This window comes from Gallus gallus, chromosome 2 (genome assembly GCF_016699485.2).
Source record: "Gallus gallus isolate bGalGal1 chromosome 2, bGalGal1.mat.broiler.GRCg7b, whole genome shotgun sequence".
NCBI classification, from domain to species: Eukaryota; Metazoa; Chordata; class Aves; order Galliformes; family Phasianidae; genus Gallus; species Gallus gallus.
This window is the reverse complement of record NC_052533.1, coordinates 131,282,509-131,308,501: the sequence shown is the minus strand read 5'-3', so window position 1 is coordinate 131,308,501 and position 25,993 is coordinate 131,282,509. Positions and strand designations below refer to the sequence as shown.

Genomic DNA, 25,993 nt, shown 5'->3' with positions numbered 1-25,993 from the left:
GCGCTCACGATTCTGCCTTCTTCCCTTTTCAGTCTGTTCCTTCGGGATGTTCTTTCCTTTCCCTACTCACCACCTGGGTGCAACTCAGAAAAGAAAGGAGCCTCCCTGCTTTCCCTTTCCCACAACACTACAGCCATGAGGAACAACAGCTAGAAGATGTGTTTTCTCTCCGTAGCATGGGATAGATCATGCTCAATACATTTAGAATATGTATTTAATAAAAAATTCCAGCAGTCTCTACTGAGATCACAAAATGAACACTTTCAAATACCTGTAATTTAGCCAATTTGGGTGTTTTTCCTCATAGTATACTAAAAGTTGCATTCTACTACGAGTTGTTCTCCTGTTGGTATTCAAGGCTTTACTCCAAAGTACAGCAGGATGAGGTCTTCTCAACAAAATAAATTAATGGCAAAAACAAACAAGCAAATCTTTTCTACCAATCATTCTGAAAAACAATGTCCCCCTTATTTTGTTCTGAGAAACAGGATAAGTATGCTGGTCTACAAATAACTTGGCCACTGTTTGGCATCAGTATAAAGACTTTCAATTGGATACTAAATTAAATTTTAATTAATAAGAAAGGACCTGCAATGGAAAATGTTATGCAGCCTTAAAAACAGAGTAATCTGCCAACTACAGCTCTAACATGTTTGTATTTCAACTAAATGGACAAGAAAGAAAAAGGTTGCCCTGCTGATTGCATTTAAATGCAGACAAGTTGTGCTTTTCACAGAAGTCGCATTTCATTGAATGATGTTAGCCTCCTCAGAGAAGAGACTGATTCCTGACAGCTACAAGCTTTGGAAAATGAGACATGATTTCTGAAGTGACAAAACTAACTTTACTTCATTGTTACACAATGAATCTTTCTCCATAAATAAGTCTAGAGTGAAGTTTAATGGTTGAGAGATACTGAGAATTGAGATGGTTGAGAAATACTGAGAGACTACCATATTTTAAGAAAACTACTTGGAATTCTATCTTGAGAAATGAAATATAACAATTAGTGTTAACTTAAATTTCAAAATTTGCAACAAAACCTCATCCAAAAGCTAAGTGCCCATTACATAATTTGATTTCAAGGCTCACTTATAATGGAGAAGCTTGTTAGGAACTTAAAATAAAAGATTTTTTTCTTGAAAATGCTTCTCCCGTGCTTCTCACCAGTTGATACTGTCAGTTGATGCAATGTATGATTTTTACATGATTTGTGTGAACAAATGTCTGTTTCACTCACAGCACTTGCCAAACGGTTTAATATATATAACCAACTCCATGTGTCCACACATCAGAAGAAACTGTTATAAAGTAAGGTGACTGCCAACACAAACTGAGCAACAGCTTCTTTTTAAAAATCTCGATTATTTCCCTACAGCAGTCACATGTGCACATGGAAATAATTAACACATAAAAGACACAAAGAAACCTACATATGAAAATTTATCCAAACTTTATATTTAATTTTCACTTTTCACAGGCAAGACTGAGCCAACCTATCCAACAGTTATATAGCAAGAAACTTCTGCTCTGCATTTTATACTCTTTGCTTCTAGTCTCCGATTTTCAGAAATCCAATAAGTGATGGAGCTACGACAAAATTTACATCTTAGATTTCTAAATATTAATGTTTTATGGATCTTAATGGTTTTCTCACACAGAAAATCTCAATTAGGCATATTACTTAAACATACTACGTTGTCCTAGAAAACTATCCACCAAGCACCTTACTCAGAGGACATTAGCTATGTTGAGACAGCTGAAAAGTGAAACAGCCAAAAATGCACTCTTCAAAGACCTGTGGTCTACAGATGTCACTGTAATATGGTGCTCCACTTTCCAAAGGCTTTAGCAGAAAGCCATAAAATGTGCACCTAAGTGACCTACCCTTGTGGCTTCACTGTAGATGATTTCCTTCTCATTTAAACGTGACTTTGAAGACTTAGTGTATTTTTGGGTCGTGCACTGCTAAGATCCCTGAACATTTACGGCAATAATCTACGTATCTCATGCTCAAACTTTTTGTCATAAACATTACAGACTTACTAAGAAGATCATCTACATTTGTCTTGCAAAAAAGTTCAAGACAAACTAGTTTAGGGAAAGTGAAAAGTAGGAGTGAAGAACTGAAATAGCTTTTTTTTACCTACACACAAAAAACTGTTGAGTTACATCAATGCTAAATGACTGATTTTAATCTATCAGTGTTGTCTGATAGATCAACTTGGTATTATTTCAAGATGCGTTGCCCTAAAAGTAATTTGTTGCCATCCCTTTTTCATTAATGGTTTACTTCATGTAAGTGCTTGCACTTTATATATATCAATTAGCCTTGCTAACCCTGTAATCTATTTCAACTCCTGAATAACAGACTACATCAAATAAGACAAGTGCAGAAAGGCAGAGGTTCAAAATGTACCAGTGAGGGTTTATAAGAGACTGCCAAATGTCTACAATAGCCCAAGTATTTTATTTGCACAGCAGTCTAACCAATACTGAGACCCAGTTCCTCAAAATCAAGTAACACAGACAAACATACACCTCAAACAGACAATTGATAACAATCATTGTAAACTGACATCAATCTTACTAAGGATTACTGGAAAGGTTAACAGCTGTAATCCTATGTATCCTAAACTTAGTGTTTAAACAAGTTTTAAACCACATATCTCTTCTCCAAGAGAATCTAACTTGTTACAACAAAGGTAACACACACAGTTAGAATACTAGGAAGCTAAAGGAAACAAACACAGTAACACTGACAAACATTTTTCTGCAGTGAAACCCAAAAAATGTTGTCAGTTTCAAATAAACCACTGCAGTTAAGAAAAACTTTTTAAACTTACTGTATTGGTTGCATCCTCCTGTAAAATTCTATCATATAATTGGATGGCATCATCGTACCTGTTTAAAGAAATCATTAATTTATTTTTACTAAAACAGAACTCTGACTATATGACTGTCCTTGCAATAGTTAATAACACTCCTGTACTTTTTATACTGAATATGATTAAACAAACAAAATCATGCAGACAAAGTTAAATAAAATAAATGGCAATTCATTCATGGAATACAATTTCAGCAACTTATACATTTTACACCAAACTTGTAATACTCTCTCTTTCTGTTCTTTTCTTCTGTACCCCATAGATCCAATCACCACAACCCAAATCTCTCTTCTTTCCCAAGAAGCAGAAACCCCAAGATTTGATAGGCCATTCAAAATAATGACTTTTCACTTCATTACTGCAATTTAAAACTTCACAGACGCCTCTTCTGTTATGATTTTATAAATTTAAGCTGCAAACAGTAAACTACAGGGACTTGTAACACTAGAGCAACCCCTAGACTTTACCATAAATCATGAAAGGAAACTGTTTTTCACCACCACTACATTGGTTTTATTAATTAATTCTGCTATTTGAAGTTTGCTCAAAATAGGTTACTCCAGTTGCTATAAAAACTGTACGTCTTCTGGGAAATAGGTTTACGTGTTTAGTCAGCCACGTGCAGAACCCAAACTGGACAAATTAAACAATTCAACTCAAAATACATCGGACTACACAGCCACCAGGCTATCACCACGCAACCAGGGCATGCTTTGTCTCTTCACAAATATTTTGACAAGCAGCTTTTCTGAGGTACTGCTGATTTTGTTGCTGCACATCCCCTTCTCACCTCAGACACCCATTATATACTTCCACTGCTTCCTGAGCGCTGCCGTAACATGCATAGCTCAGCTTTCCAATCCAGTCACCATTAAGGTGTAAGCACAAATCGAAAAGAAGCACAAAAGCAGTAATGAGTAGAAGGCGAATGCTACTGGCAAGTTGAGCAGAAATGCCACTAAATGCCATATTTGTGGTCCCCATTAGCTGCTACTTTATCCTACATATTTCACAAGGCTGAACACAATGCCCATAACCCCAGGTTAACTAAGTCAAGTTCCAGAAGAGTATTCTCTTGATCAGCAAGTGTCTATGAGGATGCTCCTCATTATTTCCCCCTTCTGCTGAGGAAGGAAGGATTTTAACAACTCTCGCAGGCACTCAGAATTTAATGAGAAGTGCACTTCTACAGGGCATGCGATCACCCCAGACAAGGTCTCCTTAGGCTTCATTTATAGGCAGTGGAAAGAGGCAGGCCTTCCTAGGGCACAGTTCAGAATAACCATAGATGGGCTTCTGTACGCAATGACTCACACCAAAAGCCCCTCTTTCTCTTTCCAACTTCTAGAGAAAACCTGTTAACAAGTAACCTCAGTTTCTGTTATATTGCTCCGCTCATAGTTCAGTCTCAAGGATTTAAACTGACCACAACAAGTAAAAAAAACACTTTTGAAAAGCTGAAGCTCAGTCCCACTTCATTGCTGAAACAATACACAGTGTTTGGGGGGACAGTATCTCCTACAGAGATCTGCTTCCATGCAGTAGCATCTTCAGTGTAGACAAACATACCTGAACAGAATTATGATCCTTTGCACTTTTGGACAGGTTTTGGGAAAAGGGGGGAAAACACACTCCTAAGCTGCTAAGCTCTCAGTGTACTCCTACCCTACATCAAAAGGAGACTGCTAAGTTTAATGGAAATTTCTCAGGAACACGTGGAGCATGAAATCTGGAACTTCTAGTTGCACTAAGACTGCTCCTGTGCCAATGAAACCCAGTTATCCTCCCTTTTTGTTTCAAGCAAAGGACTTTCACTCATGGATCATATCAAACTATATTTTCAAATTTAATTTTGCAAGGAAATGGATAAAGAACATCTGCTAAATAAATATATTATTAAAAAGTATTTAGGCATTCATTCCTAAGTTTCAATTCCTTCATTAAAGATGGGCCAAAAGCTCGAAATCCCACTAACTCTGTATGGCATGAAATGAAGGTCATTCCTTTCGGAAAAGTAAGTTCTCAACTGTTCATTATTTTAATAATTCATATTAAATTTGGTACGTTATAAACATTTTATAGGATATTTTACAATGTTCCCTCTTTTAGTTTCTGCCATTTTTGAATTGCTTCTATGAAGAACTCTACAGTGATTCATCTTAAGCTCTACTGGACTTTCAAACACTTGGAAAACAAAGAAAAAGAGCTCCATTTTGAAGTGATCAGGAGCACAGAAGTACAGGGAAGCAGAAAAAGTCTGTCAGTCATTTTCATATTCTGCTCTAGGTCTGCAAGATGAAATGTATACCTCGCAGACCTTGCCAAAAAAGTGCCTCATGTTTTACTGTATAATAACTTAGACTGACAAGTAATAGATCTTTCCAATCTATGAAGTCTGACGGAACATTGCAAAAATGTAACATTGTATAGTACAAGCAAAAACACAATAAAAAATGTCTAAACATAACATGATCACGCACACCATTATTTTCTTTGTAGAAACTGGATAGCATTGCTTTACCATGCTTTTATTATGCCTGAATTCCTTTTTAAGAAACAGCACGCACCTTTCCACACAGAAAATACAATTTTTTTAAATCAAGGTTTTACCTTTCCATAGCTTCAAATCTCATTCCAGTCAATCGCTTAACTCTATGGCTCCCAGGAAACTGCCTCCTTAGTTCCTGAAGGCAAAACTGTACAAATAAAATCAAAAATACTACAGTGAACACAGAAGCGGGGAAAAAAAAGAAGTTCTTGGCTGATGAATTCAACAGCCTGAAATGTGACCTCTGATTAAAAGTAAACACTCATTTTTGAAATAAGCAATAAAATGCATTGATAAAGAGAAGTTCAGAAACTGAACCTTTGTCTGTTAGAAGACTAATTTTAAGAAATATTTTCCATATAGTTTTTTAGATCATCGAGGCTTCCTGGAAATAGTTATGTGCCCTGAAAAGTAAACTCATTTACTGAAACAGTTCTGATGCTATGAAACACTGAAGTCTACTTAGTTTCCTCTTAATAACACAAGACAGTTAAGAAAAATAAAGACAGTAAGAACTTACGTGATACTTCCTTAATAAATGGATATCTTATAATGGAACAAACGATGCTAATTCTGTGCTCTGTGTTTATTTTTTAAATAAAACTTTGAAATCCAAAGAAAATGTTTGTCACTGGCCTGAACAGAGCCTGTTGGCAGAGGAGGTAAGGTATAACTTCTAACTCCTGAAATCAATGAGAGATCTGGGCTGGAGAAAAGGAATTCAACACAGACAGATTTCTCCATATTAACAACAAAAAAAAAGGCATGTTTAGTAGAGGGACTGAGTCACAACTTCTCCAGAGCAAACTGACAAATCATATCATAGCTGTGGCTACACAGCAGTGCAAGGTTTGTAGCTGAGTCGTTACTCTTTGATGAGAAGCAGAGTAGACCCCAATCTCTTCAGAATACCAACGGTTGAAGTTTTGTTAAAAGCTTCACACACAACTTTCCTTTTCAAAGCACTAATTTACACAACTGAGCTTAAAAACCTGTTCTTCTGATCTAAGTTTCTGGCTAAGGTCTATCCACATAATCTGTTTCATTCCATCACATCCACTGATTGAAGTAAGAAATACAAACAGGTAAGTAAGTCAGTAAAAATTAGCAAAATTAGCACACACACTGTGTCTGCAGATGAAGAGCTGCTGGAGAAGTAGAAAAACCTTCACCGCTTTTCTCCAGCACTCATTCAAAACCTGACAAAACTTGTTTGCAGTAATACTGGATCCCAAAAGCTGCAGATGGACTTTCATCCAGGAAAAAAAAAAATAAAGATTAAAAACACAAGAAAAGCTGATGAAGAATGCAAGAGTACTGTGAGACTAGAACCACTCATCACAGACCCAACTAGGTCACTATCCAGTTGAATACAGGAGCTATGAGATCAAAATAAATTCCTGTAGATTAAGAAATCAGAAGAAATAATCTGACATGAAAAGTTGTGAGATTGTTCTAAACAACGTGCTGTAGCACTTTTGAAAACAAACCAAAAAAAGTCCCCTGCGTGATAAGCTAGACTATGTCTATGTTCGGGTTGCTCTCATCTCAGCAGTACTGAGCATCATTCTTTTTAAATTTAACCTCTACTGCCTGTAATCATGTATTGTATTTCTGAAATGCTGCATTTGTTAACAAGAGATTCTATCAGTTCTCACAGAGAGAACTGGTTCTACACAACGTCAATAATCTACTTTTTAGTTTCTCTCAGAAACTCAGCAGTTGCGATGGCAAATCTCATTTATTTGTGAAACTTCTATTTGCAGTTAATCTGCTTTCTGATTTTTTCAGCTACAGGTATGACAAAAGGTAAAGAGATATAAATCTGAACTTAAGCATGTAAATACTGGTACTGCAGGTGCCCACCAACAACAGGCGCTTTCACCAAAGGAAAAAACAAACAACAAAAACACATATCAAAAGCCAGATAAATCATAGAATAGCCTAGGCTGAAAAGGACCACAATGATTACCTAGTTTCAATGTCCCTGCTATATGCAGGGTCGCCAACCACGAGACCAGGCTGCCCAGAGCCACATCCAGCCTGGCCTTGAATGCCTCCAGGAATCGGGCATCCACAACCTCCGTGGGCAACCTGTTCCAGTGCGTCAGCACCCTCTGTGTGAAAAACTTCCTCCTAATATCTAACCTAAAAAGAGCTATCCAGAAGAGGTACTCAGGAAGAAAACTTAAGGTTTGAAAGAAAAGTCAGCTTAAAAACTTACCAGTGCCAAATCATCTCGACTGCAGTCCAGGGCAGCAATCATCACCTGTTCGTATATTATCCAAACTGGAAACAAAAGAGACATAAATTGAGATAACTGATATGGATATTTTTATTTATTTATTTATTTTTAACATAAAGGGAAGCACCTACAATGAAAATAAGATCAATGAACTATATCCATGTATTTTTTCCCTGCCTCTTCTGTGTATCATTACAGAACAACGGACATATCAAGAAACTGATGGAATCAATTAAAAATGCATTTAAGTAGTTTTATTGCTTTCAGTAAGATAAAGTACCTTCTGACATACCAAAAGGTAAAAAGCTCAAGTCCTCTGGTATTCCTAACATTATAGCTGCAAACTTTTAAACAGATCCCCATTAGGACATGTTCTCTGATCAGACCTGGAGAACAGCTGTAGGTTAGAATGAAAACAAATTTCACATTATGATAGAGTGGCTTGGTTTGAAAAGGACGACAATGATCAGAGAGCTGGAGCACCTCCCCTACGAAGAAAGGTTAAGGGAACTAGACTTGTTCAGCTCGGAGAAGAGAAGGCTCTGGGAAGATCTCATTGCGGCCTTCCAGTACTTCAAGGGAGTGTATAAACAGGAGAGGGAATGACTGTTTACAAAGGTGGACAGTGATAGGACAAGGGGGAATAGTTTTAAACTGAGGTAGGGGAGGTTTATGTTAGATATTAGGAGGAAGCTTTTCACACAGATGGTGGTGACACACTGGAACAGGTTGCCCAGAGAGGCTGTGGATGCCCCATCCCTGGAGGCATTCAAGGCCAGGCTGGATGTGGCTCTGGGCAGCCTGGTCTGGTGGTTGGCGACCCTGCACATAGCAGGGGGGGTTGAAACTACATGATCACTACAGCCTTTTTCAACCCAGGCCATTCTATGGTTCTGTGATTACCTTTTCCAATTTTTCAGTGCTACTGAAGAACAGAAAATCAGTCAAATGAAAGCTAAATGAAATATATATGCTGTTTTCACATCATGGTCTAACTAATAATATACTAAACTAACTATTCTTGCAAGTAATTTTTACATCTGTCTTCATTGCAGCCTGTATTTGGGAAAGAAAGAAAACCTGGAAATTTTGGCAACCTATTAAGACTAAAAAAAGTCCTATTTTACCAATCAGATACACAAAGGCAACAGAGAAGCATAAAACAGAAGTCAAAAAGTGAAAACCAAAATCCGATAAACGAAATAAAATCTAAAAGCAATGGATACTTTGACAAATGTTTCCTTACTGTCATCTCCAAGCTTAGACGCATATTCATTAATTAACTCTTCTCCAACATCCACTATCTGCTCACTGTTTCGGTAGTTTTCTTCCCTCCATTTCCTCATTTTATCACGCATATCTAAAAGGAAAAGAGAAAAGAAATTAAGAGAAAATATTCAGATTTCCAGATAGGAATGGAATTTGAACTTTATTTCTTAAAACATGCATATGAAGCATGGTTTAGAAAGCAAGAGATCTGAAAAAGTGACTTCTACTAACAGAAGAGGACTACTAGAGAACAGATGTGTGTACGTACTGGACCTCTGAAGCTGTATCACTCAAGCCTCGCTCATGCTGTAATATAAATAAGTCACCTTCTAGGTTTGCAGGCTACTGGTTACTCAGTAAGCAATAAAATTTAATGGATGTTGCCCAGTTTTAAGAAAAACAGGCTTCAAGAGTTCTCTTTCAAGTAGTTTTACACTTCTATTTACAAACAACATCAAAATTATTGCAGCTCCATGTGAATACATTCTCACTTAAAGGAAGCATTAGAATAACTAAGAGAACTCAACAGCTGTTCACCTTTATCACTGTAAGAAACAGTGTAAAATTCCATTCCAAGAAGGACCTGCATGCTCCTAGCAATACAAACTGCAAGACAGACAGACAGGGAAGCAAAAGCTTTCTACGTACATCAGAGAAGTGCTCAGAGGTAAAAGCAACCATTGCTTATTTAGGTAAGACAAGATGGAAAAGGCGATTTCTTTTAACAATAGGATTTTTGTGTGCTTCCAGTTTTAAGAGTACATTTAGTGATCTAGAGAGCACTACTCAGCATTACCTAGCTGAGGTTTTCTTCATTCTTTGGATCAGAAAACTGCTAAGAATGACTCCGTGCACGTATTTACATTTATTCACATGTATGTGTCCCGTATACAAGAACACAGTTGCTGGAACTAAAGGAAAACAGTTTTCCCTATTAGATATTGGTTTTACTGACAACGAACATACCATGAAAACTGCTGCCAGTTTTTTTGTTTGTTTGTTTGTTTGTTTTTTCTATTTTTTCTACTTTACAGCAGCTGGGAAAGCAAATGCAATGGTAGATCCAACCACTGGCAGCTTTTTTTTGCACTTCCAAACACAGTTAACATGACTGACAGCTAAAAACTAAGCACTGGACTCTGTTCTATCTAACTGAAGCGATCTCGAATCAACCATAAGACTGCCTTTGTGCTATACTTTGCTTTCTGAAATTCAACCAAAACCACCACACGGTTACGTTTCATATGCACAAGTAAAGTTAAATGGTTCTGGACGCGTGATGGTCCTTGGAAATTCCAAGTTAGACAGCAAGAATGTGAAAGAACACAAACATTCACAAAAACTGACAAGCTAAGTGCATACAAATAAATAAGCCATCTGATTCCTAACTATGCCATCTACTTGGAAATTCTCAGTGTCTCCATTCCAGTGCAATTCCAAACAGAATAGCATCTAAATTACATACTAATAGAATTACATACTAACAGAAAGTACATCTACCATCCATCAACTCACAGAATTTATAGCACTGAAAAAAAAAACCCCACAACGGGACCAAGCTGGAAAAAACTAAATGCACCAATTCATGTGAATCCACCAAAAGGCTCATCAGTTTTAGTAGCACTGAATGCTAAAAATTACGGTAAAACTTAAGCAAGGATGTCAACAACACTGCCAATTTTTGCTAAGGAAGATATCAAAAGAGCCAATAATATTTTAAGTCTTGGAGAGAAATGCACAAACAGCATGTAATACAAGGGTAACCACCCTGTGATTATGAACTGCCTGGCTTTAACTGCAATTACTCTTCTGTCATGAATGCGTGTCTTGATACATCCTTTTAGTCTTTGGTTCTCCTGCCCATATGAATTGAAACATGTCAAGTTCAAAGGAACGAGGATACTTGCCACAGTGTTTCTTGTTCCCTAAAGACATGCAGCAGTCTACAGGAAGCCAAAGGAAATAGCCCTTATTTTGTTCTTGTTAAGGTGTCAGGTAATACGGGCTGAGCAACCACATACTATGCAACTCTTTTATAATGACTCATAGGTATTCAGCTGAACCACGTGTTTCAAGTCTTCAGTATCTAAAAGCACCTCATGAAATGAAGGTAGTTAGCCCTGTTAGCAGAGACATACGAAGAGAAACATATGAGATATACAAGGGAAAATGTGACCCTGACGCATAAAAACCACTGCCCTGGTCAGTCCCCAGCCGTTACATTTCTGGAGCTCATTTTTATATCACCCTCCTGTTATAGATACCAGATCTCCCACCACACCTCAGCTCAACTCTCTCCTCTTAAAATACCAAGCAAACAAACCCCTACAGTCACATCGCCACTGGCAGAACAGGCTCACCTCCACCCGCACGGTCTGTATGGCCCCGGCTCCTGCTCCAGGCAGGTCTCCAGCCCCACTCCTTAACCCAGCCTGACCGGCACTCTGTGCGTGCAGGAAGAGGCAAAGGAAATTCAACTGGCAGCGCTGATGCTGCCTTTGGCTGCAACAACTCCGCTTTCAAAGCAGCCTCAACTCAAATCTCAGGATCTCACCTTTGCCTGCTGTAATCACATCAATTCATACATAAAATCCAGAGTAAACTGGTCTGTCCTTTGGTTTTGGCAGAAAATAGGAATACAAAGAAGCAAGCAAACACAGCATGGAACACAACAAAAACAATTCATCATCATTTAATTGCAAACAGATGATGATAGAGACAAAATGCGAGACAGTTTTCTATTCTCGAGTCTTCCCATACATAGTAAATGTGAATTCAGCATCTAAGTCAGAGGAAGGAAGCAATTTTGTCATCTAAAGTGGATGTCTTTAATGAGTAGAGATGCTGAAGTCAGTGTTCAGCTTTACAATCCATTTGGGATTTTCTCTTTGTTGTATATAATGTTCACCAACACGCATACTTACAAAAAAATACATGGCCTCACATGCACAGACTGTTATATAAGTCTTGTTGGAAATTTCAGCAATTATAAAGAATTCCTTGAAAAACTTCTCACATGAAAACATAAAACTCCTTGGTGTACCACCATGTAAGCAGAGCAATTTTTAACACTGATTTAGTGATCCAGAAAAGCCAGCTTAAATAACAGTCATCACAAGAGCTATTTAAAGCCTTTCAAATTGAAAACAAGTGAAAATAATAACTGAAATAAACATAGTTCAGAGCACATCTCATCTCTCTCTTGGTTTTCTGGTTTTGATATTCGGTGTAGAATGATGGACTGCAATAGGAACAGCACTTCAGGTCTCCAGAAAGCTCAGGTCTCACTAGCTGTAAGTCTGCTTCCTGCTAGATGGGTTTGAGGTGTTACTGCAATTATGCCTTGGTGCAAAGGTGAGAAAGAAAAGTGGGATTACTTTGTTCAATTCTGACAATATGTCAGGCGGATCTTCTGTGAAAGCCAACTGTCGCTTTATTAGTTCTTGACCACCGTGACCACTTCTTGTTTGCATGTCAAGCTAATCCAGCACACACAGGCTAACTTCTGTGCTACAAAATCAGCCTTTAAAATAACTTTATATAGAGTGTATCTTTTCCAAAAAAACCACTCGTGGGCCAAATTCATCCTTAATGTGTCACTGAAATCATGTTAAATATTTATGAATGGTCTCCAAGTCCTGCTTAGCCTATGAGGCTCCTGCAGGAGGCTGCACGTGGCCAGCTGGTACTGACAGGCTCATCTACAGCACTGCGCTGCTTCACCAGACCAGCAATGCTGGGCTCCCTGTCATTCCACAGAGTTGCTAATTCTTATACCTATTTTAATTCTTGTCGATATAATCAGGTAGGAACTATAATGTCATTTTCCATGGGATAATTATCAACGATGGAAAAAAGAAAAGGCATACAGCCTTAGTCTCAAATCATTAGATGTAAATTTTAAGATGTGTGTTCATATTCACATGTGCTCACATTAATGCAATAGCAATCTGAGGCCACATTCAGACCATCTAAATTCATTGATCAAGACTGTGAAATGGTTTTCTTGCTCCCCAGATTTCAAAATACGGGTTAAAGCCGTATTATCAGATGATCTTTTCTAAACAGCTGTACAACGCATTCACCTAAATGACAATTTCATCACAGTTTAACAGCTAGCTTTGTCACAGGAAAAAAAACAAGTATAAAATGAAGTAGAGTACAAAACGTACTTCACATGCCTCACGTACATACTTCTTCCACAACCCCCAGTCCCCTTCTCATATTTGAGCTATATTTAAGTAAGTCATCCTGTCTTCCAAGGACTTAGTACATAAAGGACACTTTTCAGATAAATACCAACCAGACAGCTAGTTGGAAAAACAAGCATTGTAGAGAAACTCAAGATATGCTACTATCACTTCTGAGTGCTGCATTTAAGCTCTCCCTTAGGGACCAGTTCACAACCCTCCTGGAATGACCCTGTAATAAAAAGCCTCACTGTGCTGGGGACCTGCAGAATTAGAGAGAAACGCCTTTTTCTCTGTGAAGAGTCTTTCTACAGTCTGTTCAAGAATTTCGCTTTTACCCTATTACACACTTCCTAATGACAGAGAAAAGAAATATTATTTTCAGATGTTCAAATATTTTCAAATTGGGAAAGCCTTACAATACTGCTAGCAATGCCCCACACAACTTTCCTTCCCATGCAATGGCCTCCTCACTACTAGTACTTCATAGAATCATTACGGTTGGAAAAGACCACTGAGAACATCTAGTCCAACCATCAACCCATGTCTGTGACTACTCTAGACCATGTCACTCAGTGCTACACCTACCCTTTTCTTGAAAGCCTCAACTACTTCACCGGGCAGCCTGTTCCAAAACCTAATCACTCTTTCAGAAAAGAAATTTTTCCTAACATCCAACCTGAACCTCTACTGGAGCAATTTAAGGCCATCACCTATCATTACATCACTGTCACCTGGGAGAAAAGGCTTATCTCCATTTCGCCACAACCTCCTTTCAGAGAGCTGCAGAGAGTGATAAGGTCTGCCCTGAGCCTTCTCTTCTCTAGACAGGACAATCCCAGTTCCCTCAGCTGCTCCTCATAAGACTTGGGTTTCATATTCCTTGCAGTTTCATTGCTCTCCCCTGGATACACTCCTGGACCTCAATGTCTTCTTTGTAGCAATAGGCCCAAAACTGAACATAGCACTCAAGGTGCGACCAGTGCTAAGTATAGAGGGACGATCACCCCCCTGCTCCTATTTTTGATACAAGCCAGGATGTCACCAGCCTTTCCAGCTAGCTGTCAATTAACACTCCTTTCCTCCCTGCAACTTCTCAGCCACTGCTTCACAACCGTTGCAGTACCTTCTCACAACATACATAAAAGAACTTGCAGAAATAACAAAACTTTACCGAACTGCCCTTACCAAATAGATGATGGCATGAAAGACAGTATAAAGTATGATAAGGAAAGATGCTTTTTCAAGTGTTTGCCCAAATTCTGAATGAAAACAGCAAGGAGAAGCCCGCTCTGGAAGATGGCAACAGGAGGCAGCTGTGCACAGATCCTCCCAGGGACTGCCTTCACCAGGGAACCCATCAAACTACCAAAAGCCCGACATCCAAGCTGTGATCTGCTGTCTCCTCGGCCTCTAGGGCTTAAACACAAATCTGAATGCCTGCTCAAACCTTGTTAAAGCCCCCCCCGCAAAGAGGGAACTGATGCAAACTGCTGATCGAGCCAGAAGGTTGGCCGAGAGGTATTTTCTCTTAAAAGAGCAGCACTGGGACTCTGGGAGGAGGACAGGGCCACGATGTGCTGTAGGCCCCACTGAGGAGTTCTTTCCCTTAGGTTGGACTTGATGACCTTGAAAGTGCTTTCTAACCTGAGCAATTCTAAGATTCCCAGCACGACACCGGGGATGGGGATCGATATACCCACTGAATGCCACGCTAATCGGGTCAGCTCATTCTGCGAGGAAACCCGCCCCAAGCCATGGCCGGCAGGGCGGGGGGGCACAGCACGCAGGTCGCTCCCTCCGTGTTTCTGAGCTACGGGCAGGCGGGACCCAGCCGCGCACCGAGGGGGTGCGGCAGGCCGCCGAGATGGCCCCTCCGGCGGCACAGCCCCGCGGGTGCGGTCACGCACAGCCCGAGCACCCAGAAGGAGCCGCCGTCACTTCGCCTCACCGCCCGGCCTGAGAACGCCGGCTCCGGCATTTTCGGGCCCGGTGCGCAGCGGAACTCCGAGCCGACCGCGCGGGCTGCACCGCCTCCGCTGTGCACCGAGGCGCGGGGCCCTCCCGGTCCGTCCCTAGCCAGGCCGGCGGCTGGCCGCGGCGTTACCTTCCCAGGTCACGTCGTACATCTCCGAGACCTTCGCCATCTTGGCGGCCGCCCGCGTGACGCGGAGCCGTGACGGCCCCGGCCGTCATTGGCCTTCCGCCGCGGGGTACCGCCCTCAGCCCGCACCGCTCCGCCCCGCCGCCGGACGGCATTCGCGCGGGTCGTCCACAGATGTCCGCCGTCCTGATGTACTGAAAACACGGAACACAGGGCAGCTGTGTTGAGCAGACTGAAGGCCCAACCAGCCCAAATCTTGTTTCCTGCAACGGCCAAAGCTGGTGCTAAGGAAAAATACGAGATAGGGCGAACATTCACATCCTTGTCTCTAAATTGGAGAGATACAAGTGCAAAGGGTGGACTGTACAGTGGATAAGGAATTGGTTGGAAGGTTGCAGCCAGAGGGTTGTGGTAAATGGCTCTGTGTCCAGGTGAAGGTCAGACACGAGAGGTGTGGCCCAGGAGTATGTCTTGGTACCACTACTCTATAACGTCTTTACCAGTGACATAGGTGGTGGGATTGAGAGCACCCTCAGCAAGTTTGTGGACATCACCACTCTCAGTGGTGCAGTTGGTAGGGCAGAAGGAAGAGATGCCATTCAGGGAGACCTGAACAGGCTTGAAAAGTGGGCCCATGTGAACCATGTGAGGTTTAACAAGGCCAAGTGTGGATGCTGCAGCTGAGTTAGGAAAATACCAAATATATGTACAGACTGGGAGAAGAACTTCTTGACAGTAGCCCTGCAAAGAAGGACTTCAGTGTCCTGGTGGATGTACGACTTAATGTGAACCAGCAGTGTGCACTTGCAGCCCAGAAGACCAACAGTATCCTGGGCTGCATCCAAAGGGGTTGCCAGCAGGGACAAGGAGAGAATTGTCCTCTCTGCTCTTCCTTAGGAAGACCCAATCTGCAACACTCCACCCAGATCTGGGACCCCAGCACGAGTAAGACGTGGAGCTGTTGAAGAGGATTCAGAGGAGAGCCGCAAAGATGCTCAGAGGGCTGGAGCATGACAGACTGAGGCAACTGGGCTTGTTCAGTCTGGAGAAGAGAAGGCTCCAGGGAGACCTCACTGAGGCCTTCCAATACTTAAAGGGAACTTATAAACAGGAGGGAAATCAACACTTTTAAACTAAAAGAGGGGAGATACAGATTAGATGTCAGGGAAATTTTTCACAGAGTGTTCACAACTGTAGTTCACAACTGTAGCAGGTTGCCCAGGAAGGTTGCTGATGCTCCATCCATGGAGCTGTTCAAAGCTGGGTTGGATGGAGCAACCTGATCTACTGTCTGATTTAGTGGTTTACAACCCTGCCCATGGCAGAGTGTTTGGAACTAGATGATCTTAGAAGTCCTTTCCATCCCAAGCCATTCTATGATTCTAGGATTCTAAAGCAGAGCTTTCCTGGCTACAGGAAGTTTTAGCCTGGGGCATCCTGAATCTGAGACTACATTTATGAATGTAAATGAATTTGTCAGTTGTTTTTGTTTTTAATCTCTATAAGCTTTCAACATCCATTTTGTGTGGCACAAAGACACCTGCTTTTATTTGTTTGAAGCTTACTAACCACTCTTTTGCTTCTCCAGGGCTTGTTTTGGAAAAGATGAGGAGTGGTTGATTTCTGTTAGTTTTCTCAAACCAATGGTTGTTTAATAAACAATGAAGATGACAAATTTTAGGCACTGAGTCAAGGAGCCCTGAGATAGGCTGCAGCCAGAGCTCTGCGGGTGGCCACAGAGTCAGGCCACTTTTGTCTCCTCTGGGTCTCCTAACACCGTGACTTATTCTGGCCACAGCCATGTAGGTAGAGGGATTCATAGTAAAGAAGGCTCTCCATTTCAGTGTAAGAAATAATTGTAGCTTTCCTTACAGGATAATATGAACTTTAAAGGTGCTCAAAAATGGTTATATGGTTTTAACTTCAGATATGTTGAACAATTTTTTTGAAAATATCATTACTAACTTATCACACATTCACCTTCAGCTCTGAGAAGAGCTGTTCTGGGAAAGGTATCAGATTCCTTAATCAAAGTCCATTCCCACCTCCATTGATAAATGCCTCGTATATATAAAAAAAAATAATGATGTTTCTATATTTATGTTGTTTACTCTGAATTAGAAAAAAATTAATAATTCTTAATAAAATCCACAGTGTAATTAAGTTTAATGCCTTTGACAACTGAAAGACCTAAACTGGAGTTCAAGTGGTGGTCTAGAAAGACTGCATTTACCTTATTTCTCTTTTCTCAAAGATGATTTTTAATATTCCTCGTAAGTCACTGGTTTGGAAGAACCACCATTTAGTCTTTGTGCAGCAACACTCAACTTCCAACTAATTCTACAATGCTAGCATCTGTATTACCTGAACATTTCAGAAAACCTTTATGTATTTTATCTCACAGTATTCCTATGGAGTGGTAAGTCTTGCTCCTGCTTTATAGATAAAGGAATGAAAACAAAATGGTTAAGCACGAGGTCCATAAAGGATTTAGTACACACCTGCTCCACACATTACAGCATAACACACATATAACTGAGGTAAAATGAGAAATTTGCTTGCAGAGTGCAGCGCTGCTGGATTGCTGAGCTATCCCTATTGACTAATGTGGAGACAGACAAAACTTTATAGCACGGAAATCCAAACTTTGGATCCTTCTAAAAGCCCTGTCAGCTGTCACCTGATGCTGAATATACGGAAATTTGAGAAAGGTGTGTTTGAAGTGTTTGGGAGGGGTACTGACTTTCAGTTCCCTGAACACTGAGCTTTGTGCTTCTGTACCTGCCCAAAACTTTCTGTCTCAGCAGGACTTAGGAAATCGTGCCTCACAAGCATGTGGTCCAGTTACTGTTCTCAGAGATAATTCTGATCTCTCTGTTAGTTAGATTTGGGCGGCTCTCCAGTTACTTTTGATTGCTTCCTAAGACATGCAGCACTCCACCTGCGCTATAAGAGTCTGGATCCTGAAGTTAAGCGCTGTAAGTGTTGCCTACTGCCTTTTTTGGATCTAGTTGTGTGCTACTTGCCTAAAATCACATATGTTGCGTTCTGCCGAGCTCAAAGCTGACCCTTCCACTGCATTCCTCTCTTTGTACTGTGGAAGAGAAAACCTTCCACACTCACTAAGAGCAGGGAATTATTGTTACAATACTCATTTATGCCAGATAACTGTTATAGTTGGAAACAGAAATGTTTTTGGTATTAAGCTTTTTCTTCTTGGAAATGAAAGCAGTGGTTTTGAAAACTGTTTTGTAGTGCCAGTGAGCTCCATCATTTAATTCAGAGTTGAAAGTGTTTTGCTAATAAAGCTTAAAAGGCTCTAAAAAGGCGGTAGTCATGTGAAATCTGTTTTCTGAGTCTCATGTTTTGCTCTTGTGCCACTTCTGCAGGAACCAACAGGAAAGGCAGCGATCCAGATTCTACTTAATAGTGTTAATTGCAAGGTTTTTTGAGGGGAATGTTTAAAAAAGGTAGAAAAGTCACTCTAAGCATTTTGTAGATGTCACAGCTGATTTTACATATAAAAAAAATCAACAAATATCCTTTTTTGTTTGTTTGTTAGCTCAGTTTCTTATTAAAAAAACCTTTCTGATTTATTATGAAACCTATCAGTCAATTCAATGATAATTCAGTCTAAATTACAGTTTGGAGAAGTGACACAGACTGAGGAGAAAGAAGATGGTAATTTAATATACAGCTTATCAGTATAAAAAAAGCATGGAATTCTTTGTCCAGTGTATGAGATACAAGGCATATCGAGATACGTGGGCTCATCACCTAATAACGTCTGGAAGCTATTTTAGTTCAGTAATGTTGAGGGTACTTAGTAATGTAAGAAGGGTTGCATCCTTGAGGCAGATGCCAGGTAAGCAAAATCAGCTATGAGATATCTGCACTGCAAGAATGAATGCACATGTCTAGGATCCATGGAAGCTGGGAATTAATAAAGTACATATTCTACTTTCTCTTCTATGTCAACCACATTATTCACGTGCTTGTTCAGATGCATTTCTTGAAAAGCAGTTCAAGATTATAGACACATTTCTCAAGCAGAGAATTTACAGATATTAATAAACTTGTGTAGTGATGGTAAATATGAGTCTCAGAAGATAAATCAGTGGATGGAAAACACAAGAAATTCAAGATAATTTACTTGTATGAATTAAGAACTCGGTATTAAGGTCTCTTTAATGTAGCTGCCTTTGAACCCAACCCTACCAGGCCCTCATGTATTAAATTTGAAGCTTCACACACTACCACGCATCTCGTTAGGCATTTCCTAACGTGAAAGAAAAATAAGTTAAAAAAATAAATTAGTAAACTTGCTGCAAGTTTATTAGGGCAATAGAGAGGGAAGAGCATTTTAGCTTGCTTCTGGATTTTACCACAGCTTCACCACAAATGAGAAGTTTGAGTAAAATTTTTGTAAGTCATCTTGGAAAATTTTGCATCTTTTTCTTATTTTGAGCAGCATAAACAATTCTATATTTGGAAAACAGCAAAACTGTAACGTTTTGAATTTCTAATTCAGCATTTGTATTTATAGTCAGTTTAAAATTCATTCTTTCTAACTCCTAAGGTAAGAGACAAGAGGAGGTAACAGCCACAGGAGGTTTTCAGACATAAGAGATAAATCTTCCTAGCTATTGACACTCACAAATAGAGAACACTCCCAGAATTACATCATTCAGCATGCCAGGAAAAAAGGCAAAGAGGAGGCAGCTTAGGAACACTGGGGAAAACAAGAAATATATATCAACTTGATGAATTGACAGCACTAACAATTCTAAGCATGTCAGATAGTATTTCCTCTACAATGTGATACTCTAAACGATACCCTGAAAGCCTCCTGAGACTGATTTTAAAATGGCAGTGAACACTGCAGATCCAGGTTTCTGTGTTGAGATGATAAGGCAGTACGTGTTTAAATCTTAGCATTTGCTAGCTCAATGTACACAAGCTTGTAATAGCTGTCCCAAAGACTGCTCTCTCCATGCTTAATTAAGAATTTTTGTACAGTCTTAACTAGATCCTGTGGGCATTAATTAAGTATAGGAATCCATTAATAATAATAAGTTATGGAAGCTTAAATTAGGTTGGGCAGTGTTGGGAGCTGTGATTTCCTCTAAGTAGAATTAACAAAATTTTGCAGTAATGAGTGGCTGCTGGAGGGAGCTCTCTGGAAAGCAGGCCTGGTGCCCACGCCCCATGCGGCAGCTGCCCTAGTTTTGGTCCTAACGAACACAAGGAATGGGGCCAGCCCAACAGGGAGGTGGGCAGAGCCACCCATGAAAGATGCGGGGAGGGAGTGGTGTGCTGCAGCTACAAGAAGACATAAGGCCATCAGAGTGGCAAAGGACACGTGTTAGACTTTCCTTATCTGCTTCAGGAGAGCGCTCCTTCTGGGGCAGGGAATATTTCTATGCCCCGGGGCTGCTGGCTGTGGTGGGAGCAGGTGGGGAATAGCCCAGAGGTGCTCGTTTTGGGGATCTGCAGCTGGGCAGGTCTGAGGGACATTGTCCAGGCTGGTGGGGCCTTCAGCAGCTGCATGCCTGTAGGCCTGTGGCTGCAGAGAGTCATTTGGTCCCTCCTGCATTCGTCTCTCCAGCTCCCAGCCCAGTTACTCATCTCCTCATAGCTGCAATAGTGTGTCATGTACATTTGGAGTCTTCTTTGTCTGACTTAAAATAAATTGTACTGAAGTTAAGGGAATTACAGTGCTCTCCCCGGGCTGAAGTCTGCTTCAGAATGTTTTTTTAACACCCTCCTGACATCCTGACCGTTTAAAACATCTTCTCATTTCTGAACCTCGTGTCTGTCTAACAAGGAATTCTCCTGTGCTTTCCCCCAGTCCTTAGTTATTAATTCTGTTCCTTCTTCCAAGTTTTCTCCTTGTGTTCAGCTATGTCTCATTATTTCTGCAATGTTTCTGAGACGCTGTTGTCAGGACAATCATTGGCCTTGGAGGGGAAATGATCTCTTTGTAGGGCAGCATGTTTTATTCATGGATACACTGGTTTGTGTTTCTACCCTTAAAAAGAGAAGTAACACGGGGTGGAAAGAAGGACTGGTTATCATATGTGCCTAGACAAATGATTGTGATAACTAATCTATTCTGACTTCAGCAGAAGCAGAAATGACATCCATGCCATGCCATGAGAGAGGCATCTCCTCACACTAAGAGAAATTATACTTCTCTGTGTGCTTCAGAACACCCCTGAAAGGTGTGTTATGTACAGAGGTGAGAAAATCAAAATACGGGCTGTTGTTGTAGCTTGCCTAAAATCATAAAGTGGAATGAAGGACACATCTCTCATTCATGCACAAACCACCTAGCTGTCCGCTTTGGGAACTCTAATTTCTGTTTCTAACCATACCACTATAAAGGCTGTTCAATATTCAGACACATTTGTGTTAAGTTCAGCTCAGTGCCAGGTCCTGCTGCGAGTAGTGTAGGTTTGTGAGGTGAAAAATGTCCATGTTACTTTTTCTAGATGTTCCAGCCCTTCTCCTCCCTTTACTTCTTAGAAGTTTAGTGGCACCATGTACCTTGTTATCCATCATTTGACTCTTTATTTTCCTAACAAACTGTTCTGGGCTCCTTGGCCCGCGTTTATGAGTTTCTACACCAACACTGCTTTAGCAGCCCACCTGCTTGCTGTCACACTGAGTCAGTAGTTAGAAGTATGTGATACCTGAAGCACAGGAAGTGCTGGAGGAGGTATAGTGACCACCGCTGTTGCAGTCAAAGCAGCAGTAACGCACTTTAGTATTTGCAGCAGCCTCCCCTGCTGCGTTTTTATTCTACCAAGCTGAAGAGCCATGAGTGTACCAAACATATGAAACAACTCCACAGGAAATCAAAGTAAATTCATTAGACGGCCAAGAATGCCTTTACTACATACTCTGCTACAAAGAGCTGCGTTAGATACTTGCCAGTCCTCTGAATGCTAACCCGCTGCTTGCTTCATCCAGTTCTTCTTCAGCTTGAGGCTTCTTTTTGGGGATAGAAACAGAGCATTGAAGAACCATACTAGAACACGGAGTCTGCAACAGCAGAGCACTGTGGCTCTCACATGCACGGAGTGCATGCTCTGAAACAGCCGCATTAGTTGGTTCTGTACAAATTCTTCCAGCACTGCAGCCTCAGCTGCATCCTTGGCTACAGAGCCATCTCATTTTCTGCCCTCTGATTTTAGAAGAAAAATGTCTGGAAGTTTTCTCATGAATTGATAATGAAAAAGAAAAGTTAAGGAAGATTTTGGTTTTCATGGGGTGTCACTAGCTTTGATTTGGGATAGAAACTTCCATAGGTGATTCACACATCTTTCCCACTGCCCTAACATCTCCCCCACTTTGCCACATCCTTGGCAGTATGGCTGCGAAATGAGAGAAATACCAGTTTAAAAGCACAAGCCAGGCAGAAAATGCCTCATAATGATCTAAACTGTGATTCTAATTACCGTAACATTGTTACACACTGGAGCTGTTATATAAGATTTAAAAAAGAATATACAATACATCATTACAATCTGCATGAGTGAGTGTTAATAGACTGCAGCTTCAGAAAAAAAAATAACCAAAACAAGGCTGTAATTTTGCCTGCAAATCAACTGAGTTCTTTTATGGAAAATATTCACATTAAAAGTCAGCAGCAGTAGAATTCATCTCACTTCACTTAATATATTTGTGGGGAGCATCTCATCCTAAAGTATGTATGCAAGGCCTAAGCTAAATCACAGCCTAAAAGCAACTCTTTCTTTCCATTAACTATAAAGGGAATAGAGAGGACTAGCGAAATGCAGGTGTCTTCATTGTAAATGCCTATGCTTAGTTAGATGAATTCTCCCTAGAGGAGTATCTCTTTTCCTTGCTTGAGCCTTGCTACACCAATTGAAAATGAGGAAGACAAAACAATGCTATTAGCATCTCTCTCTCTCAGGGAATGAGTCATTAAAGTTCTTAACACAAAGTTCCTGTGAGTTTTCTCTCTTCTCCAGTGGTGATGGTCTTCCTTTCTTTCACCGCTGTTAAGAGGTGACATTTGCAAGGTTTTGTATATCTAATTTGTGAGTCACGGCAATAATTATAGAATCACAGTATGATTTGGGTTGGAAGGGATTATCTAATGTCAACCCTCCTGCCACGGGCAGACACCTCCCACTAGACCAGGTTGCTCAGAGCCCCATACAATTCTTCCAGAGATGGGGAATCTGCAGTTTCTCTGGGCAAAATAATCCAATAATTTCCCATTGTTCATATATTTATTTTGCAGCCACCAGACTTGCAAAAGGACATCTTTGAAGGAAGTTCTTCACTGGCATAAAGTGGCACCATGCTTTTTCAGCCAGGAAACCCATGAAATATTTACATTCTTAGCAAGGTAATCAGCTTGAAAGAGAGCAGTGAAGCCCTGTCTACTCCAACAGATCTTTTATGTCAGACATTACCACGTCCCATTTACAGAAAAACTACTATCCACCAAGATGGGACACAAAGTTATAGCTGGTAATGATAATTAAGTGCAGCATAAGACTGCTTGGGCAGACTGTGGAGTGTGTCACTGAAGGGGATGAAGAACAGACAAAATAGGAATGATTACATTAGGAGGTGGAGTTCATGTTTCTGAGACTTTGGATTCTATCCGGATGAAAAACAAGAATCTGATATAACTGCAGTTGCTTTGCCTTCCAGAGTTAATTCCTGAAATCACCCATCACGGATACGTGTAGACATGATAAAACTAGAAAATGCAAACTGTGGATTTGTAATGTTAAAGATGGGATATAAGAGAGAAGGAGGAGAAATATATGCAATAAGTATAAAAATAAAACGAAAACATGGGATGGGGTATTTTTCTTTACCACTGGAAGCACCTGGTGTTTCGTGGAGTGAGCCACCTGCTGATCAACATGAATATTCCATTGCTGCCGCAGGTGACCAGACCATTAAGCTTGGTGCTCATTGCTTGGGACCTGAATCTCAGCAGCTACAAGACTAAGGCTGTCTTTTCTTCTTTTGCAATTGTTTGCTGCAGAAATTTTGGGAAGGGAAAGTAGAAAGCAAAGGGGAACTACAGTACAGGACATCACTTTGAGGAGAGCATATTCATGCTACGTGTAAGACTAGGAAGGCTGATGTAGGTAGTGGCCTGTCTACATCCAGATCTATGGACTCATCCCTGAGAGCACAGCCTCACTTCAGTTGTGCAGGTGCAACTGTCTGCTGGTTCTCAAGCAGTTACTACAGTCAGGTGAAATATAACCCAACAAGTGCTTTAAAAGAGGAGGATCTTTTGGTCTGGTTCAGGGCAAAGTGTTCTGGTCTATCTGTTATGTCAAACACATTGCAAGAGCAATGCCCTGTGGGCAAAGATAGGAAAAAATGGCTAAGGATTTCCTTAGTTGTAAAATGATGAATCCATTCTGTTTTGGAAATGGAGCCTGGTAGTGCGACCATTCTCCTCTTAAACTTTAATTTTATACACAACTTTAGTTTTGGAATCACTCTGCATTTTAGCTGTGCTGAATATCATTTGCACATTATTTTAGCATTTAAAAGCAAACACTTGTTTGCTTTTGGCACAGCTGACTGTGGGCTTGTTTAGCTTTCTTTATCACGTGTATTTGCCAGTTTAATAAAATTCAGTGTTTGTTGAACTATTTATTGCTGCAAATGCATTTGCAATGAAACAGAAAGCCTCAAGACATTACTGAAATATTACAAACCACCAAGCAATACGTACAAGCCTCAGAAATCATGTTTTGTGATCTCAAAATTGCAGGCAGAAAGCTGCAATTAAATCAATACTCAATTCAGCAGAAGAATCAATGTTTTATGTAGTTTGAGACTTAGAACTTATTTGAGATAACATCTGCCCTGCAGATCAGTATCTTCTTCAGTACAGCATTGCCATGGTAGGAGTACTTAGAATCTGTGGAACAGCCCTGAAGTTAGCAGGTGACTTCTTGAAAGGATAACTATGTGTGGCATGAATGTGAACACATACATAGTCAGAATGCCATATGGGCTATATTTACTTGGCGTATATATGCAGAAGAGAAAGAACTGTATGTGTTACATTTCATGTAATAAAGCAGGTGTTGTTGCTTTTTGTAAAACACTTTTTGTCCTTCTCATGCTTTTCTGTGGAGGCAGAAAAAAGCAACAACAAAAAAAGAAAAAAGTAAAGATTTCAATAACCAACGTGCTATAAAAAGGCTATTGGCCATGAAGTCATCCTGAAAAGTTTGTAATCATTATACACTAATAAATTTCCAGTGTGACTTTCCTCATTTCCCTAGTCTGATGAACTTGGACCTGCACTGCTTTGGGGAGCCCTTTCCAGATTTTCAGATCAGCTAATGAGTTCATCAGTATCCAGGTATTATTCCAATAATAATAATAAAAAATACCTCCACTTTCCCATATGTTGCAACAGATAAAGCAAGTCACCACTGAATATAGTGTTTGTAATACTGGCATCCAAATGACTCCAGAGACCATGCCTTCTTGCCTCCAGACTTCCCCATAAATAATCCACCACCATCCAGCAGCTGTTACAGGCTGTAATGCTATGCAGCGGGTAGATGCACTTTGTATATATTTGACTTCTTAAGTCCTGGCAGGAGAAACTTGATGAAATTCCTCAAAATAACAGGAGGCACATGTACCCTACTGTGAATGTTAGTAGGGGGAGAAAATAAAGATCTCAGCTTGTCCAAAGATCTGTGTGTCTTATCTTTAAAC

At 40.3% G+C, this 25,993-nt stretch overlaps 1 protein-coding gene across 2 annotated transcripts in view; it reads right to left on the bottom strand.

Annotated features, from left to right (window-relative positions):
- EMC2 (ER membrane protein complex subunit 2) overlaps positions 1–15,310 on the bottom strand; it is a 34,925-nt gene extending 19,615 nt beyond the window's left edge. The window contains exons 1-5 of one of the 2 annotated variants that reach the window (XM_040678627.2): positions 10,858–15,310; positions 8,928–9,041; positions 7,661–7,725; positions 5,499–5,584; positions 2,847–2,904 (exon numbers count right to left, since the gene is read on the bottom strand). In XM_040678627.2, the coding sequence (XP_040534561.1) occupies positions 2,847–2,904; positions 5,499–5,584; positions 7,661–7,725; positions 8,928–9,041; positions 10,858–10,885 (351 nt within the window). In that variant the 5' untranslated portion in view covers positions 10,886–15,310. The remainder of the gene's footprint in view (positions 1–2,846; positions 2,905–5,498; positions 5,585–7,660; positions 7,726–8,927; positions 9,042–10,857) is intronic. The other variant, NM_001198680.2, reaches the window with a different exon arrangement.
- Between the last annotated feature and the right edge of the window lie 10,683 nt (positions 15,311–25,993).